This window comes from Cryphonectria parasitica, assembly GCF_011745365.1.
Source record: "Cryphonectria parasitica EP155 unplaced genomic scaffold M406scaffold_5, whole genome shotgun sequence".
In the NCBI taxonomy this organism is placed as follows: Eukaryota; Fungi; Ascomycota; class Sordariomycetes; order Diaporthales; family Cryphonectriaceae; genus Cryphonectria; species Cryphonectria parasitica.
Genome location: NW_024468913.1, coordinates 4,085,409 through 4,100,254, shown reverse-complemented (window position 1 = coordinate 4,100,254; position 14,846 = coordinate 4,085,409). Strand labels below are relative to the sequence as shown.

The 14,846-nt window shown below is 53.2% G+C and overlaps 6 protein-coding genes across 6 annotated transcripts; 2 read left to right on the top strand and 4 right to left on the bottom strand.

Moving 5' to 3' along the window:
• Positions 1–128: 128 nt before the first annotated feature.
• On the bottom strand, positions 129–3,743 carry M406DRAFT_70323 (uncharacterized protein; the record flags this gene model as incomplete). Its single annotated transcript, XM_040925343.1, has 2 exons — positions 129–2,951; positions 3,042–3,743. 2 exons carry the CDS (start codon positions 3,741–3,743, stop codon positions 129–131), a joined length of 3,525 nt encoding a protein of 1,174 aa, XP_040776140.1.
• Positions 3,744–4,454: 711 nt separating this feature from the next.
• Positions 4,455–6,002, bottom strand: M406DRAFT_258231 (MFS general substrate transporter; the record flags this gene model as incomplete). The annotated part of the gene is made up of 3 exons (XM_040917220.1): positions 4,455–5,208; positions 5,346–5,721; positions 5,849–6,002. 3 exons carry the CDS (start codon positions 6,000–6,002, stop codon positions 4,455–4,457), a joined length of 1,284 nt encoding a protein of 427 aa, XP_040776139.1.
• Positions 6,003–7,831: 1,829 nt separating this feature from the next.
• Positions 7,832–8,560, top strand: M406DRAFT_70325 (uncharacterized protein; the record flags this gene model as incomplete). Its single annotated transcript, XM_040925344.1, has 3 exons — positions 7,832–8,069; positions 8,231–8,475; positions 8,531–8,560. Coding segments are annotated over 3 exons (513 nt in total), but the record flags the coding sequence as incomplete, so codon positions are not given.
• A 1,510-nt stretch (positions 8,561–10,070) lies between these two features.
• Positions 10,071–11,432, bottom strand: M406DRAFT_331484 (homoserine acetyltransferase; the record flags this gene model as incomplete). The annotated part of the gene is made up of 1 exon (XM_040920636.1): positions 10,071–11,432. The coding sequence occupies one exon, from the start codon at positions 11,430–11,432 to the stop codon at positions 10,071–10,073; it is 1,362 nt and encodes a 453-aa protein (XP_040776137.1).
• Positions 11,433–12,429: 997 nt separating this feature from the next.
• On the top strand, positions 12,430–13,442 carry M406DRAFT_221822 (uncharacterized protein; the record flags this gene model as incomplete). Its single annotated transcript, XM_040915605.1, has 2 exons — positions 12,430–12,642; positions 12,720–13,442. Coding segments are annotated over 2 exons (936 nt in total), but the record flags the coding sequence as incomplete, so codon positions are not given.
• Positions 13,443–13,614: 172 nt separating this feature from the next.
• Positions 13,615–14,393, bottom strand: M406DRAFT_102277 (uncharacterized protein; the record flags this gene model as incomplete). Its single annotated transcript, XM_040914999.1, has 1 exon — positions 13,615–14,393. A coding segment is annotated over one exon (178 nt), but the record flags the coding sequence as incomplete, so codon positions are not given.
• Positions 14,394–14,846: the final 453 nt, after the last annotated feature.

The following is a 14,846-nucleotide window of genomic DNA, read 5'->3' as shown; positions in this document are numbered from 1 at the left end:
AAGAAAACAAATAGAACCCGGGACTGTTCTTTCCGTCCCTCTCTCTAACAGACGGCACTCCATCTGGCCCAACACCCCCCTTGGAACAAACAAAGACCACTGACTATCTCGCAGACGCAGGCTTCAAATTACCCAGAGTTCTGTGCAATAATATCAGCAATGGCCTGCGCACTCGAAAGCTGCGGCCCATGCCGGTCGGGACCCCAGCCCTTAAAGTCGAGCAGGTAATCCGAGATCTCCAGGTCCAGCTCGTGCCGCAGACACACCCAGTACCTGTACATGTCGGGCTCGTGTCTGGTGAGCTTGTGCAGCCGCGGGCAGACGACGTTGTCGAGCCAGGTGAAGAACCAGCCCCGCAGCTGGTCGGGGTCGGCGACGTCGTGGGCGCGCCAGTTGGCCCTGACCTGCCCGCTGTTGTCCTTGACCTCCCAGACGTGGTGGACCCTGCCCTGCTTGGTGAAGGTGCAGGCGTCACTGACGTCCTGGACCCAGCTCCACGCCGACTTGATGTCGAGGGTGCCCATCTTGGTCGGGGCCAGGTGGATCACCCAGAAGAAGAGGCGGGCGCGCACGAGCTCGAACAGGGGCGCGGCGTAGGAGCGGGAGTACATGCGGTGCTCGGGCCGCTCGGGCGCAGGCAGGACGTGCTCCCTCGCCGTGCCGTGTATCGTGGCGCCGAGGCCTGGGTCGCACGTGCGCATGGCAAACTCGACGCAGGGGGTGAGGCGGCGCTCGAGGAAGTTGAGGACGTGCGAGTTGGTGTTGAGGAAGGGGATGCGGTAGGTCATGTACTCCATGATGAGCCGCACGCCCTCCACAATGGACCAGGGCCCGCGGTGCGAGGGCCGGTAGCCGCGGTCGCAGACAAACTTGTGGAAGGTCGTGATGGTGGTCGAGCGCCACCTGCCGCCTCCCACGTAGGTGCGGAGCTGGGCTGGGTCGGTCCCCCGCCACTCGACAGCCTCCCTGTCGAACTTGAGGGCGCTCTCGTAGACCTTGGCCTCGGCTGCGCTGTACATGTCGGGGAGCATGGTTGCTGTGAGCCGGCGGATCTCTTCCACGACGCGGCCCGTGTGGACCTCGGACTGGAAGTAGTGGAAGGCCCGGAAGAGGATGGCCGCGGTGCAGTAGCCCTTTTGGCTCTGGCTGTGTGGCTCGTCCCACTTTCTCTTCTGGACCATGGGCGCCAGGGACACGTGCGTGTTATTGTCATTGTCGGTCGGATCTCTTGGTCCGCCTGGCCGAGGGATGACTTGGAAGCCGCAGAACTTGTCGCCGACTTTCTTGAAGATGACTCGCTGGTTGGGTTTGACAATGGGTTTGACAGGCTTGACTTTGGGCTGCCTGGGTTGACGGCGCGGGATAACCAAGGCTGTTGTTGGTGAGCATGGCTGCTGTTGGCGGTATCGGTGCACTTTCAAAGTAACATTCTTCTCTTCACGAACCTGGATGACGTCCCTCATGTGGTAGTCCGTGTTGATTTGTTCGGCATGGCGCTCCGTGAAGTGCTGCTGCTGCTGCTGAACCCCATTGGCCTTCGACGATTCTGCATAGATATGCTCCTCTTCCTCTGGTATGTGGACGTCTTCTTGTTTGTGGACATCTTGCATGAGGTGGTCGTCGGTGGTTATGCACTCGGTCGGGTACGGTGCAGGTGTCGGGTTGTTGGAGTGGGCCATCTCTTTGTCCTTTGAGTAAGACTTGGGATGAGCATCCTCTTCGAAAACCTGTATCTCCTCCATTGGGTCACCACCAGTGTCCTGCGAAACCTCCTCTGTCTTGGACGGCCCGGAAACGCAATTGCCACCGACTTGTTCGATGGACTCCATGGAGTCGTTGGTGGTGTACCTGGTCAGGGAGTTGGTGCGGTGCTGCTGCTGCTGCTGCTGCTGCTGCTGCTGATTACTGCACTGGGCGACCTGCTCGTCGACCATCTGCACATCTTCCATGGCCTGCTGGTGATGGTTGTCGTTGTTGTTATCGTCGTCGTAGTGGGGGTGCGGCAAGGTCATCTCGTACGGGGTAGGGGGCATATCGAAGGTAGCCATCTCCTTGCCCTTTGGTGACCTGGGGGGACGACGAACCTCCTCCTCCTGACTAAGGACTTGGCCGTCCTCCTCCTGGTCGACAACTCGGACGTCCGCCATGGGATCATCCTCTGGAAAGCTGTTCTCCAGGTCCGCCATTATCTCGGTCCACACCTCCTCAGATCGTCCCTCGTCCAGATCCATCGACTCACCCACCGGGTCCTCTTTGATTTGAGAGACCTCGGTTTCTTCTTCTTGTTGTTTTTGTTGTTGTTGCTGCTTCTGCTGCTGTGGCGTGGGATGGACGAGAAGACCCTCAGGACGAACCTGCACGTCGTCGACCTCCATCGGCTCCGGCGCATCTATGTGTTCGTCGTCGTCGATGTGGACCTGGGCGTGGGCGTCGCTCTCGGCGGCGATCTCGTTGAAGTTCTCGGCGACGTCCTCGACGACCTCAGAAGAAGAGCTGGTTTCTATTATTCCGCTGGGTTCTGGATCCACGATCACTGTGATGGATGCATCTTCACCCACTGCCTCCTCTCTATTCGGGAGAACAGTGTCTTCCTCGGCCGCCTCAGCCTGAGAAGTCGGATTAGCAGCCATGCTAGGGCTGCAATTCAGTTCATCTTCCACTGCACCATCCGAGAGGGTGCTATTGTCCTCTGGAGGTGTGGGGTCAGTGCTGGTACAGGCCGAGGCCTGCCCTCTCTCGGAGCCGACCACAAGAAGTTCATCATCATCACCACCATCGCTGATGATGATGATGCTGCTGCTGCTGCTGCTGCTGCTGTCATCCTCATGGTTGGCAGCATTCTCCTCGAGACCGTGGGAGGGCTGTATGAGATGCGCCACAGCTGTGTCCTGCTGTGACGACTTCGGGGAGAGCCCCTCGGTCGAAACCTGTACACCATCGTGCTGCTGTACCTGTGCGTCATCATCATCATCATCAGTCACGACGGCTATAGGACTGGCCTGCTCGCTCTTGTTCGAACAAGAGGACACGGTTTCCTAGACCGCGTCTCCCTCGTCGGCAAGGTCGGCAGCCAGTCCTTGGTCGTCGTCGTCGATGATGATGATAGCAGCAGGAGACGATAACACGGTGGCCACAGGTCGATCTGCCTTGGACTGCTGCTGCTGCTGCTGCTGCTGCTGCTGCTGCTTCTTCTTCTTCTTCTTCTGCAGCAACAGCTCATGCAGCTGAGACGACTCCAGCTGCTGCCTCTGGGCCTCTTCGGCTTTGGCGAGCTCGTAGAGTTGAGCTCGCCCCTGCGGCGAACAGCTGTCAACCTCAGGGTGGGACACGATGAGGTCGTGAAGCAACCAGTTCAGCCTGGCGCTCTTCACCTTGGGGATGTGTGATGGAACACACATGATGTCCGCATCGGTCGGTCTGGTGTTGTCGGGTTCAGAAGGGCAAGGGTGAGAGCGCGAGCGAGGGCAAGAGGAGGAGGAAGGACGACGACGGCTGGATGGACCTGGGAGGAGCGCATAGCGAGCATCCCCCTCAGGAGGAAGCGGGAGGCGCTCGTCAGGCCCGATTCCGCACACCGCGTAGAATTCCTGCGGTGTGGGCATCCTCCAGACATCGACGACGCGGTCCATCTCCTCCTGCTTGCGACCGCGGTTAAGGTGGTGCGTGGGGAGGGCTTGGCCCGCGATGAGGACGGTGGCCGCCATCAACAGGCCGAGGATCTTGTTGAAGATGGTGAACGCCATCTTGGAGAGAGAGAGAAATAGAGAAAAAAGGTTTCCGTTGTTGATGATGGTGATCAGGATAGCGATCTTGCTTGATGTTGTTGTGAATTCTGAAGTGTTTGGAAAGCGTGTGTTGCTTTCGAGGTCGCTATTTCGTTGCGGTGGAAGACATCAGAGAAAAGAGACAGAGAGTGGAATAGAAAGAGATCAAAGCAGTAGCTGGTTGGGTCGCCTCGAAGTGTTATTGTTGTTGGTTTGAATTGCTGCTGTTGCGTTCTTAGACAACACAGCACCAAGTCGCGAGGCTCGTGGAAAGGTGCCAGACCTTGGAAGTAAACGCGTCGGGCAGGTAAATGGGGCCAATGTTCGGATGAAATCTATAAGATTAAGTAGGGTATTGAATGCGTTGCCTGACCAGGTGAACCACACTGCTGGAGACCTTGGGTTGCCCTTCACTTCTGTCTTGTCACTTATCGCCGCATGTTATTTTGTTCTACAATGCCTACAATATTGAAATAGGCTCCCTCAGAATGCTCTGTGGTTGAAATCAGGTACGTGAAATTGACATTGGGTATCTTGGAGAAGAAAAAAAGAATCAAAAGACCATCCCCTAGCCAAGTCTGAGGCCGCCCATCCCATTACATCCTCAGCCTCTCCTGTCCTTCTCTTGTGTTAAACACGGCCAGACTTCTTCCCACTGGACCACCAACCAGCCCTCACACTGACTGTCTCTCAGACGCTCTTGAACGGGCACCAGCCTCCTGTCAGCCCTCGACTGCCAAGTATGGCCATGGAACCCAAGAACAGCGTCACCCCGCTCCAAGCCCAGCTGGCCTGGAACCCAAACGTTCTCAACAGCGCCCCAGAAGCTGGCGCCCCAATCAGAAGCCCAAAACTCATGCACGTCGATGCCATGCCCATCCGGGTCCCATGACGGTTCATATCTGCCGTGAGTCGCCAGAAGATTGTGGGCTGTAGAGAGAAATAGGAACCTGTGAAAAACCCATAGAAGCTGACTATCGTCATGAGACCCGCGAGGCCAGCGTCGGCGTTGAGGCACAACACGAGGAGGGCCAGAGACGACACCGAGATAATCATCATGTTGAATGGCCCCAGTCCTTGCGTGATCTGTGGGATGTTAGGCAGGATGCGTCCGAGGATGGACGCAGCATTCAAGACCGTGACCAGATATGTTGCCACGCCTTCTTTAATGACGTTCGTCTCGACTGCGAAATCGGCAACGTAGAAGAAGGTTGTGTACAGGCCCAGGAACGTGAGCACGCAGCCGAGGACGAAGAGAAGATATGGCACGTCCGTCAAAACTGTTCGATCGAAAAAGGCCCTCTTTGGTCGCGAGGACTCGGGCTGGCTCATGACCACATTGGATATTCCCAATGTGACAAATACCACCAACGCCACGCTCAGACTTGCATACCTGAAGCCGACGAGCGGGATCAAGTACTTGATCATGATTGGATACACAACCCTGAGAATGGTGTATATACATTAGCTTTTCTCTTCTTTTCAAGTAAGACCAACTGCAGTGGAAGGCAAAATCAAAACGGCACCCGGACCTTTCTCTCTCTCCATGAAAGGTCGCCGGCTAAAGGGGGGAATACGTACCCACCAAATCCGCTCGCTGAAACTATAATGCCATTTGCCAGAGGCATCTTGGTCGTGAACCACGCGGACGGGACAGCTATGCTCGGAACAGCCAGGCATCCCATTCCCACACCAACGCAGACGCCCTGCGACAGCAGCAACTGCCAGTATCGGGTCGAAAAGCCCTGTGTAACGGTCCCCAGCAGCACGAGGAGCGTTCCGCCCCTGACAAGAGGTTTGAAATACCCCTTATCGAAGATAGGGCCGGCGAGAAATCCTAGGAACACCATGAAGAAACTTTGGATCGCGCCGATCGCAGAGACCTGGAAGGAGGTGCTCGTGCTGAGGATTGACTCTTCATAGTACTCTTGGTAGCTCCCATAACTCGAAACAATACCTGCGTAATAAAAAAAAACGTTAATGATTAGGCTCGTCACTCCGTTTCTCTCTCTCTCTCTCTCTCTCTCTCTCTCTCTCTCTCTCTGTTTCAATATGAATACAAAATTGGTTTGGACGGCATTTACCCCAAGTGTTAAAGTACATGAAGAAAGCTCCGAGTACTTGGAGCCATGCCCTCAGCCCGCCATTGGGCGGGTCATCCTTCAGCAGAATTACTGCGGATGAGTCTGATGATAGAATTCCAGTCGGGTCATTCTCGGCGTTGTCTTTTTCAATCATTTCCTATGCATCCCCCCGTTGCTGGCAGTTGTTCTTCTTCTCAGCCACGGTGCCTGTGATGAATTATGATTGCGTTGGTTTCCACCGGTTTCTTCTCCTCCATGGCCCCCCGTTTCCTTTTAATATCAATTTTCGTCGCAACGAATTTTGTCCTCCCAAAAGACTTTAGTCTATCATGCCACTCCATGTTTTTGGGGGATCCACGATCCACTCCGCTTCCGCTCCGGAAGGGCTAGTTAGTTATCTCGGACTACAAAATCCTGCCGCGACTCAGGTGAGGCAACATACGATAGGCATAGGAGTAAAATCCATCAGGAGTGGGCATTGAGAGGGGACGTGTAAGAAAGTGCAGCGGTCCGGAGTTCACCGCATGATTGTCCATTTTCGAGCTGAATAAATAACTATCCCCCCCTTTAAAGGACCAGTGAGCAGATAAACCTCACACAGAAAATGATACACGGTTTGCCCGACGAGGTCATGCCCACAATCATCAATCACTCTTGGCGCCTTGCTGTGGACCGAAGCCTTCCCGAGCACACTCCATCCGCAGTTCCACTCTTGAAAGAAAAACTCTTCACTACGGCGGACGATTCTCGGTAACTCGGCGAATTCTCCCTTGGGAACCTGCGCAATTCCTGCCGCATGTTTATCCCTCTGAAACGCGAATTCTCATTATTCACCTTGTGGAGCCGCGCCACAGCCTCGTAGCCTTCGGCGTAGCTGCAAATTTCTGTCCGGATGGCATCACTGGTGGTGACACATCAGTAATTGAGCCGCGTTGAGAAGGTTCACGATGGCCCCACAAACTCTGTTGAAGCAAACTATTCTGCCGTTTGTATTGATCAATATGTTTTTAATGACGTAATTGAGGTCTTTGCAGAGTGAGGTGATTGTTTCCGAACTTAATACTCATTTGCTGATTTAGGCTTTGATTGAATATCGGAGGATTTCTCGCAATTGATGGGTCGAATTAGTTGACAATCATTTTCCGAGTCTCTATCATTATTCTTTTCAAAAATATTAGCCGTGCAAAATCAACATTACTGGATGAATTGAAACAAGGGCCGATTTCTCGAGGTAATTGTGTTATATGAACATTATAAGGATTAGGGAAAGGAGCGGCAAGGACAAGAACGAGGAGTATGAAGAATGATGGGTGGTAGACGGGTCCGACAAGCCAGATTGGGACACAGCGACCCATGAAGCATACTCACTGAAGGTATCTCCCGCCGCAGCACTCAGTATTCAGTAATTAGAGTCGGCTAGGCCCTTGGAACCGTCCAATAGGTCGAACGGGACTTGGCGAGCTGCAAACGCAGCCGTAGTCATCAATAGACTGTCTCGATCACAACAAAGATGACATGTTATTACATTAGGAACATGCGGCTGGACCATAGACTGGGACTCGGGCGAGCCAATATCAGCCCTAGCATCTGAGAGCCGGACGCTGATGTATTCATAGACGCCGCGCACTCCTGGCGCAATCGTTCACATGGGGGCTGAAGGGACTCTGCGGCGCGACTCGAATAGGAATAATAATAATAATTATTTGGAATCGACACTGTTGTATTTGCGTAGACACCTTCACCCCTTGGGCTAGATCTTAAAGGATTCGGAGTAATTGTTCGGAGTTATAGAAGAATCAAGACTGGCTTGTAATGCAAGGGAGGAAGTGATTATATAATAGATGTCAGCTGCAAAAATCCAAACCGTCGTACAAACATACTTGCTTTATGTTATGCAGGACCGACGATCGATTGGGAGTTTATGTGACCAGCCTCGAAGCTGTTACGAAAGAAAGAAAAGAAGCGTTTGACTTGTCGTTCAAAATGTTGTCCTCCCTCTTCACTTCCTTGCTTGGTCTGGCGGCCGCAGCATCGGCCCTACCAACGACAAAGCTATCAGCACGCTCAGCAAACAACACCGCTCCAACGGCTCCTGCATTGGCATACCTTTTCACTCTGTACCTTGAAGACGGCACGCTCACCGATCTTGGATCCACACCATTGGGCACCCAAGTGTTTGAGCCGGTCCAGGGTGGTAGTTTCACCGGACCTGCGATCGAGGGTGAGCCAGCAGCCATACACACACACACACACACATTTTTTCTCTGTCCGTCTCATGTACTCTTATCGAAGCACTCGATGTTATTGGACTCAAAAGGACCTGAACATGAACCTCCTGAGCATTCTTGTTTCTGATAAAGAACAATCAATAACAACCCCTAGGCACGGTCATTGGCGGTCTTGATATTGGCATGCAAGACACCAACGGCGAGTTCAACCCGAACGTCGTGGCTCTTCTGCAGACATCCGACGGGTGCACTATCCTGGCCAGAGAGACAGGCCACTCGCCGAATGTGTTTTTGACGTTCGAGACGGCGTGTTCTGCGTACAACTACCTGAACTATGTGGTTGCGTATGGGTATGTAGCGCGGGTCGACACGGAAGAAGTCTCTGTGGAAGTCTGGCAGGTGAGTTCTCTATCCATCTTGGCTTCTTTCCGAAATATGGTATTTAGCGTCACAGGGAGATCTTACTGACTTTCTTTCGAGACTGGTACGTATGTGACTTGATACATGGATGCGAGCCTGAAAGGCTTCTGAGTGATGCTTGAAAACGTGGAGCGGGAGAACGAACATGATACTTCAACCAGAGAGCATCAGGACACGTATGATTACTCGGAGTCAACAGAACCAATCATTATGGTATTGTAAAAATCTATGTTCTGTCTGGGTACTAGTAATCGCAAAGTCGAGAGTATTGGGAAGTCCACTCGTGCAGATGTTTTATACAGTCTCAACACTCGATGACCCTGAGCCGCGGGATCATGCCCTGGCACGCTTTGGATTTGAGGTAGTCTTGAGAAAGTCATGAAAAGCCTCCATGGAAATGACCAGTAATCTTATAAAACCTCCCACTGGGGGATGAACAACAATTTTCAGGTTCTGTTAGTTCAGTGGCTACTTGGTATTCGAACATGATCACCATTTTCTGGGTAATTTAAGAATGAATGATGAGTATATGAAGTATGTAAAAGAACCGGCCGGGGGGGGGGGGGTACCCAAAGTTAGCTGACGCTTTTAACAAGTTCTCCTCCAGATTTCTTGTCCCTCGGAAATCCTTCTCTCCTTTTTCCTTCTTTCCTTTCTCTCACCAGTGGCCATGATTATCATCGTAGGTAGTAGTAGTCAAAGCCCCTTCAAGCCTGATCTCTTGTACCACTGAATAGACAGACCAAGGTGTAGCTGGCCGTCCAGGGACCAGATGGGAAGAACCAGGGTTAGGGTAACCACTTACCCTAGACTTCAATCCAATTTCCCCCACTTGTCTTTTTACCCACCAAAAAATCACACCCTCATACAGCCAGCCATTTATATCAAGTCATCTACAAAACTGCTGAGCACAAGAACATCACGCCCAAGAAATGCCCAGACCAAGCTCAGCTTGAATGCTAATTGTCTTACTACCAGGTCCAGGTCAGAAATGTGCTACAGAGTATGCCAAGTAGTGCATGAGTCGATGTTGCGGCAGACCAATCAGATCACGGCTGGCTGCCGAAACAGGCAATGTTCTTCTTCATATCACACACACTCGCAGCTGGTTGCAGGTTAAGAAGATGAGATGAATTGACCAAAGACTTGACCTGGACCACTTCTTTTCCCTCTGCTGTGGTTGAATCTTCAATGGCTCAGTTCCACCTCCCATGTCGTCCCCGCAAGTTTGATATTTTATATGCATACAGCGCAACGGAGCAACATTCATCGACTTTAGTTTGTCTTCGCTAGATACTTTTGAAATTGGAATGAGCTAGATTGAATATTGAACCTTGCGGGTATATAGAGGATGTGCACAGATCTGGCATATATATATATAATATGGCACGAGGATGAGAAGTTCCTGGCCACTGGAGTTTTGGTCTCTCGAAGATGCCTCCGATGGTCGCCTCACCTGAGATGATAAGTACCCATCTTCTTACCAGGCATTCATGTCTTGCGATGAGAAAAGGTCGCCCCAAGATACTGACAGACAAGTTTTTTGATTACCATATCTCGTCCTGGTCCCCTTATCAACCCAGGAAGGTCTTGATGTTTCCTCCAATGTTCTGCAGGTCCAGCAGGAAGGTGTCGTGACCAAACATGCTCTGCTCCTCGCTGAGCTCAACATGCGTGACTTTCCTGTTTCCAGCATACCTCAGCGTCTCGGCAATCTCACGCTGCTGCCACGCGGGGAACAGGATGTCACTGGCCACGCCCATGACAAGTGTCGGGTGATCGCGCAGGGGAGCGAGGCCGGCGACGAGATCCGCGGGTGGCTTCGCGCTCAGGGCTTGCTTCGGGTCTACCTCGCCCTCACTGGTGCCTGGCTGCTCCTCGTATGGATCTTCCGGCAGGGTTAGGCTGCAGCTGGCATCAAAGCCAACAGAGCCGCCACCCGAAGTGAGCTCCGTCTCTCGTTCCGCTCGCCGGGCTGCGGTGCGCGACCTGTTCTCGCCGCCCAGGTCGAAAAGGTCCATGGCCTTGCTGACGTACAAGAGACTGTTGGCGTCGTACGTCAGGTTGAACTTCTCGCCGGCGTGGTCCAGGTACGTCTCGATGAGGAAATCCGGACACAGGGCCGGGGGTTTGGCCGGGTCAGCCCTCCTCCTGCCGAAGCGCTGCTCCCACTCGGGGCCGGAGCGGTAGGTAACCGTGGCAATCTCGCGGGCGAGCTTCATGCCGTGGTGAGGAGGAATCTTGCCGTAGTAATAACCCCTGTTCCAGTTGGGATCCATCATCAGAACCTGCCTCTGGGTGTGGCGCATGGCTATACTGTATGGGTGGCTCCGGGCACACCCACTGATGGAGACGATCCTGCCCACCCGGTCTGGGAACTGCACGGCGGCCGCCAGGGACAGCATGCCGCCCATGCTGGACCCGACACTGGCGTACAGCTTGTCGACCCCGAGGTGGTCCAGCAGCCTAAATTGGGCGCGCACCATGTCATCTATAGTCAGGATGGGGAAACGTGTGGCATAATTTTGGCCATCAGCAGGATCGATGCTGCTGGGACCGGTCGAGCCGTAGCAGCCACCGAGAACATTGGTGCATATTATGAAGTACTTGTCGGTGTCCAGAGCACAGCCGGGTCCTATGAACTTCTCCCACCATCCAGGCTGCGGGTTCAGCTCGGTGGAGTGTGCGTGGGACGAGGCAGACAGACCCGTGTGCAGCAGGATCACGTTGGACCTGTTGTGATTGGGCGTGCCCCACGTCTCGTAGGCAATATCGAATTCGCGCAGCGTTCCTCCCCAGTCCAGCAGGATCGGGGTGTCACAGTGGTATTTGAGGGTAGCCCCCGTGGTGTAGGAAGGCTCGGGGCCAGAGGTAGAGGACTTGGCCTCGAGTGTAGCGGAGGTAGTCTCGACGGCATCGAGGCAGGGAAAGGACATGGCGGGGTTGGAGGCGCCGCTGGAGCGGGAGGGTGTCGAGTGAAGGCATCGCTGGGTCGATGGAGCGATCGTCCGAGGTGAGGACCGTTGAGGAAATGTTGAGGCGAGTCGTGCAAGTTTATGAGCAGCGGTTGTGGTGCTGGAACTGCTGCGGCCCCCAGTGCCAACACTGGCGAGTCGGAGGAGAGCTCCTGCGACTGATCGTTGAGCGCTCATCTTCACGACAGCTTCATTGGAGTGCGATATGTGAAACGACGAGGATGACAGACGAAAGAACAATGAGAGGCGTGGGAGATAAAAGCCTCCCACCCACGACACACATACACACACACACACACGCCTTGTCGTACGATCAACGCAGGTGAGAAGGGAATGAAGCAGAAACGGCAGGCGGGGTTTGTAATCATTCGCAACTTTGTCATCCCGCGATCGCTCCAGAACTTTTTACTGTGCTTACCCCTTAGGGGTGTTTAGAAGATAAGAGATAAGGGGATGACGTAGCCCCGCATTCCCCACTACACCCTTGGCGACCGCCCATGTACTCTACTATGTATACAGCAGTAACACCACCTACCATAGTAGTAACTACCACGCGTCAAAAGTACAGAGTACGTTCGCAGGCTCCAGGTTCGACATACATGGTACAACAATACAACACAGATACGTCAGATCTAGGCTGCTGCTGGTCAAGTATGACTGCAACGCTGTCACATTTTTGAGCCCTTCATCAATACACAACCACAACTTGCATACATACACTGTGATTCGCTGGTATTACAACCATATAGGAAGGGACCAGGACAGACCACTTGCAACACAGCTCATGAGCCTCCTCGGGACAATCTTCACAGTCCTCCTCCTCCTCCTGCCCTTCATGTCTTTCTTCCCTTTCCTCCAGAGCTTTGTCAACCGCACCTTGGGTATCGTTCCCTCCTCCACCTCGACAACATCTCCGTCCGGGTCTCAGCCTGTGTCCCCGTCCAGCTCTCATGCCTCCTCCTCCTCAAGTGGCGCGAGCGCCCAACTACTCTACGAGCCGTCGCCCATGGATGTAATCATCGTCAAGTCGATGTTGCAGCAGGGACTGAGGCTACCACCCGAGGTCGTGCTGTCCATCGTCGAAGCCGCCGAATACTGGCCTCACACAACAGCCCTCCTCGATGCCAGTGTCACTGTCAGGTCTGGCAGGGCAACGGAGAACCACTTCCTGGTGAGTCTGCTGCTGCTGCGGCTATGGTGATGTGACCTTATGTGCGTACGACGCTTCCCTGCTGACAACCATCACAGCTGCGCTCGCAGCCTCTGGGCTTCACCAGGAAGACGCACTACGACGACCGCCATTACGCCCTTACAAGAGCCCCGCCACAGCCTCTCTCCCCTGACGGCGAATACCCAGTTTCCCAGTTCCAGAGTTGGATCCAAAGCCCCACCAGCACTCTCGAGCACCCGTGCCGCAAGATCGTCTTCACCATCACCAGCCACGACCAGGGCTGGTCAGGCAACGCTCTACGAGACAGGGGGTCCTACAGGGGCTCCAACACCTTCTTCTGCGCTGGTCTGGAGAGGTTTGACAAGAACGCTGCCCGTCCCCAAGGGTGTTTAGAAAGGGAACCTCAGGCAGAGGAGGACGCGGAACCTCTTCACGACGATCCGCTCCCTGATCCGTATTTGCCCGTCTACGCCCTGCGACCCATCCACCCGGCTGTTTATGCCGACCGACCTGAGTTTGATCACCCCCTTCATCCCGACCGCCAGCTTACTATCCAGCACAACAAGACCGCCATCCGCGATCCCACCACTCACGTGGTGGTTTGGTCTTGGAACGACGACAAGGACCCACTCACCGCCGAGGAACTGAAGGAGATGGGCCGCGGTGAGGCGACGGGTGATGGTGCTTTTGTCCGGAGCCTGAAGCTGGGTGATGTCGTCACCGTCTGGGCTATGTCCAGATTCGGCAGCTGGGTCAACTTTGTCCAGTCTGTCAAGGTCGATATCTACTGGTCCCTATGAAGATGATGATTGAACAATGACAATGATAATGACACCGCAGACGGACTATTTCGTTTTTAGTAGCTAGATATCCTTCTTTCCCCCCCCCCCCCCTGAAATTCAGAGCCGCACCTCGTACGAACACGGAATTATGTCCTTGTCATAGCTGGCTAGGACCTTGGACGACCGTGATCTCGTCCTACGAGACTGCAGGCTTTGGTACATGGATATTATGTTTGTGTCTACCACGCCTGGATTCTTTCTGCCCATCTGTGTGTATCGAGCCTTGGCTGCCTATGACTGGGGAATGATAGCATGGATCCGTGGGTAGGATTCAAGGAAATCCCCCCAACAAAAGAAAAACGTCCCACATGACCTCAAATCAAGTCATTTTGACATGCAACGTTTCTCATCCCAAGCGGCAGTGTTACATACGTAGCAGCCAAGATACACTGATATATCCTTTTAAATAGATTTTCAACATTTTTTTTATTTTGTTTTTATGGACTTTTTTTTTTTTAATCCGCACTTTGTCCCTGTTTTTCTTTTTCATGCGCGTCTTTGAAAAGATGCACCCAACGTTACCCCTCCCCCCTTCTCCCAGTCTATGTGGTATTGACAGCAAACCATCCGTGGTGCCCTCTTATGTTCAGTATCCATGCCGTGACGTAAACTCCATCCAGTGACGAAACAATTTCCTCGCTTCTATCCCTTCCCAAAACAAAAGCATTTCTTATAACATATTCCTTCACGAGTCCATGCTCCATCTTGCATATTTGACATCCCTTTCGACGCTACCATCTGACTGGATTGTGTCTCTCGACTTGACCGTTTGCCGTCAGAAAGGTCTCAATCCCTGCCGGTTTGCATTGGTGATAATTGAGATAGACGCAGACATCCGTAGGGTTGACACCATATCTTACCAGGGACTTGGTGCCCTGTCGAAGTAAAAGGAGACATGCCGATCTCCCAAGGGTTGCGCCCTAACTCATGCTACAAAGCCAAAAGCAAGACGAGAACAAAGAGCCAGATGAGGACAGACAACGACCAGTACACCATACTCGTCAAATCCTAAGACCGGAGACGTCCTAGCCCAACCAAATTATGCGATGAACAACATGTGCTTAACCTGCGCATCTGCTCCGTGACGCATTTCCCATGATCCAAATTGATAACAGGTTGACTGGAAGTCATAGGTGTGGTCCGAATCGGAATCGCATTCGCAAAAGAGAAAGTGGATACGTTGCAAATGCCTTATGCTCTGCCGAACCGAAAATGCCCTACCCTGTCTTGTCCTCGTTTCTTCTTTTTTTTGCAGTGTTCGCTCAATGTTTGTGGTATATGTATGCTGTCCTCGAATGATCTTCTATAGTACCAGTGATATCGTAGTAAACCCGTGAAAAAGACGCCTGTCTGAAAGTTGAT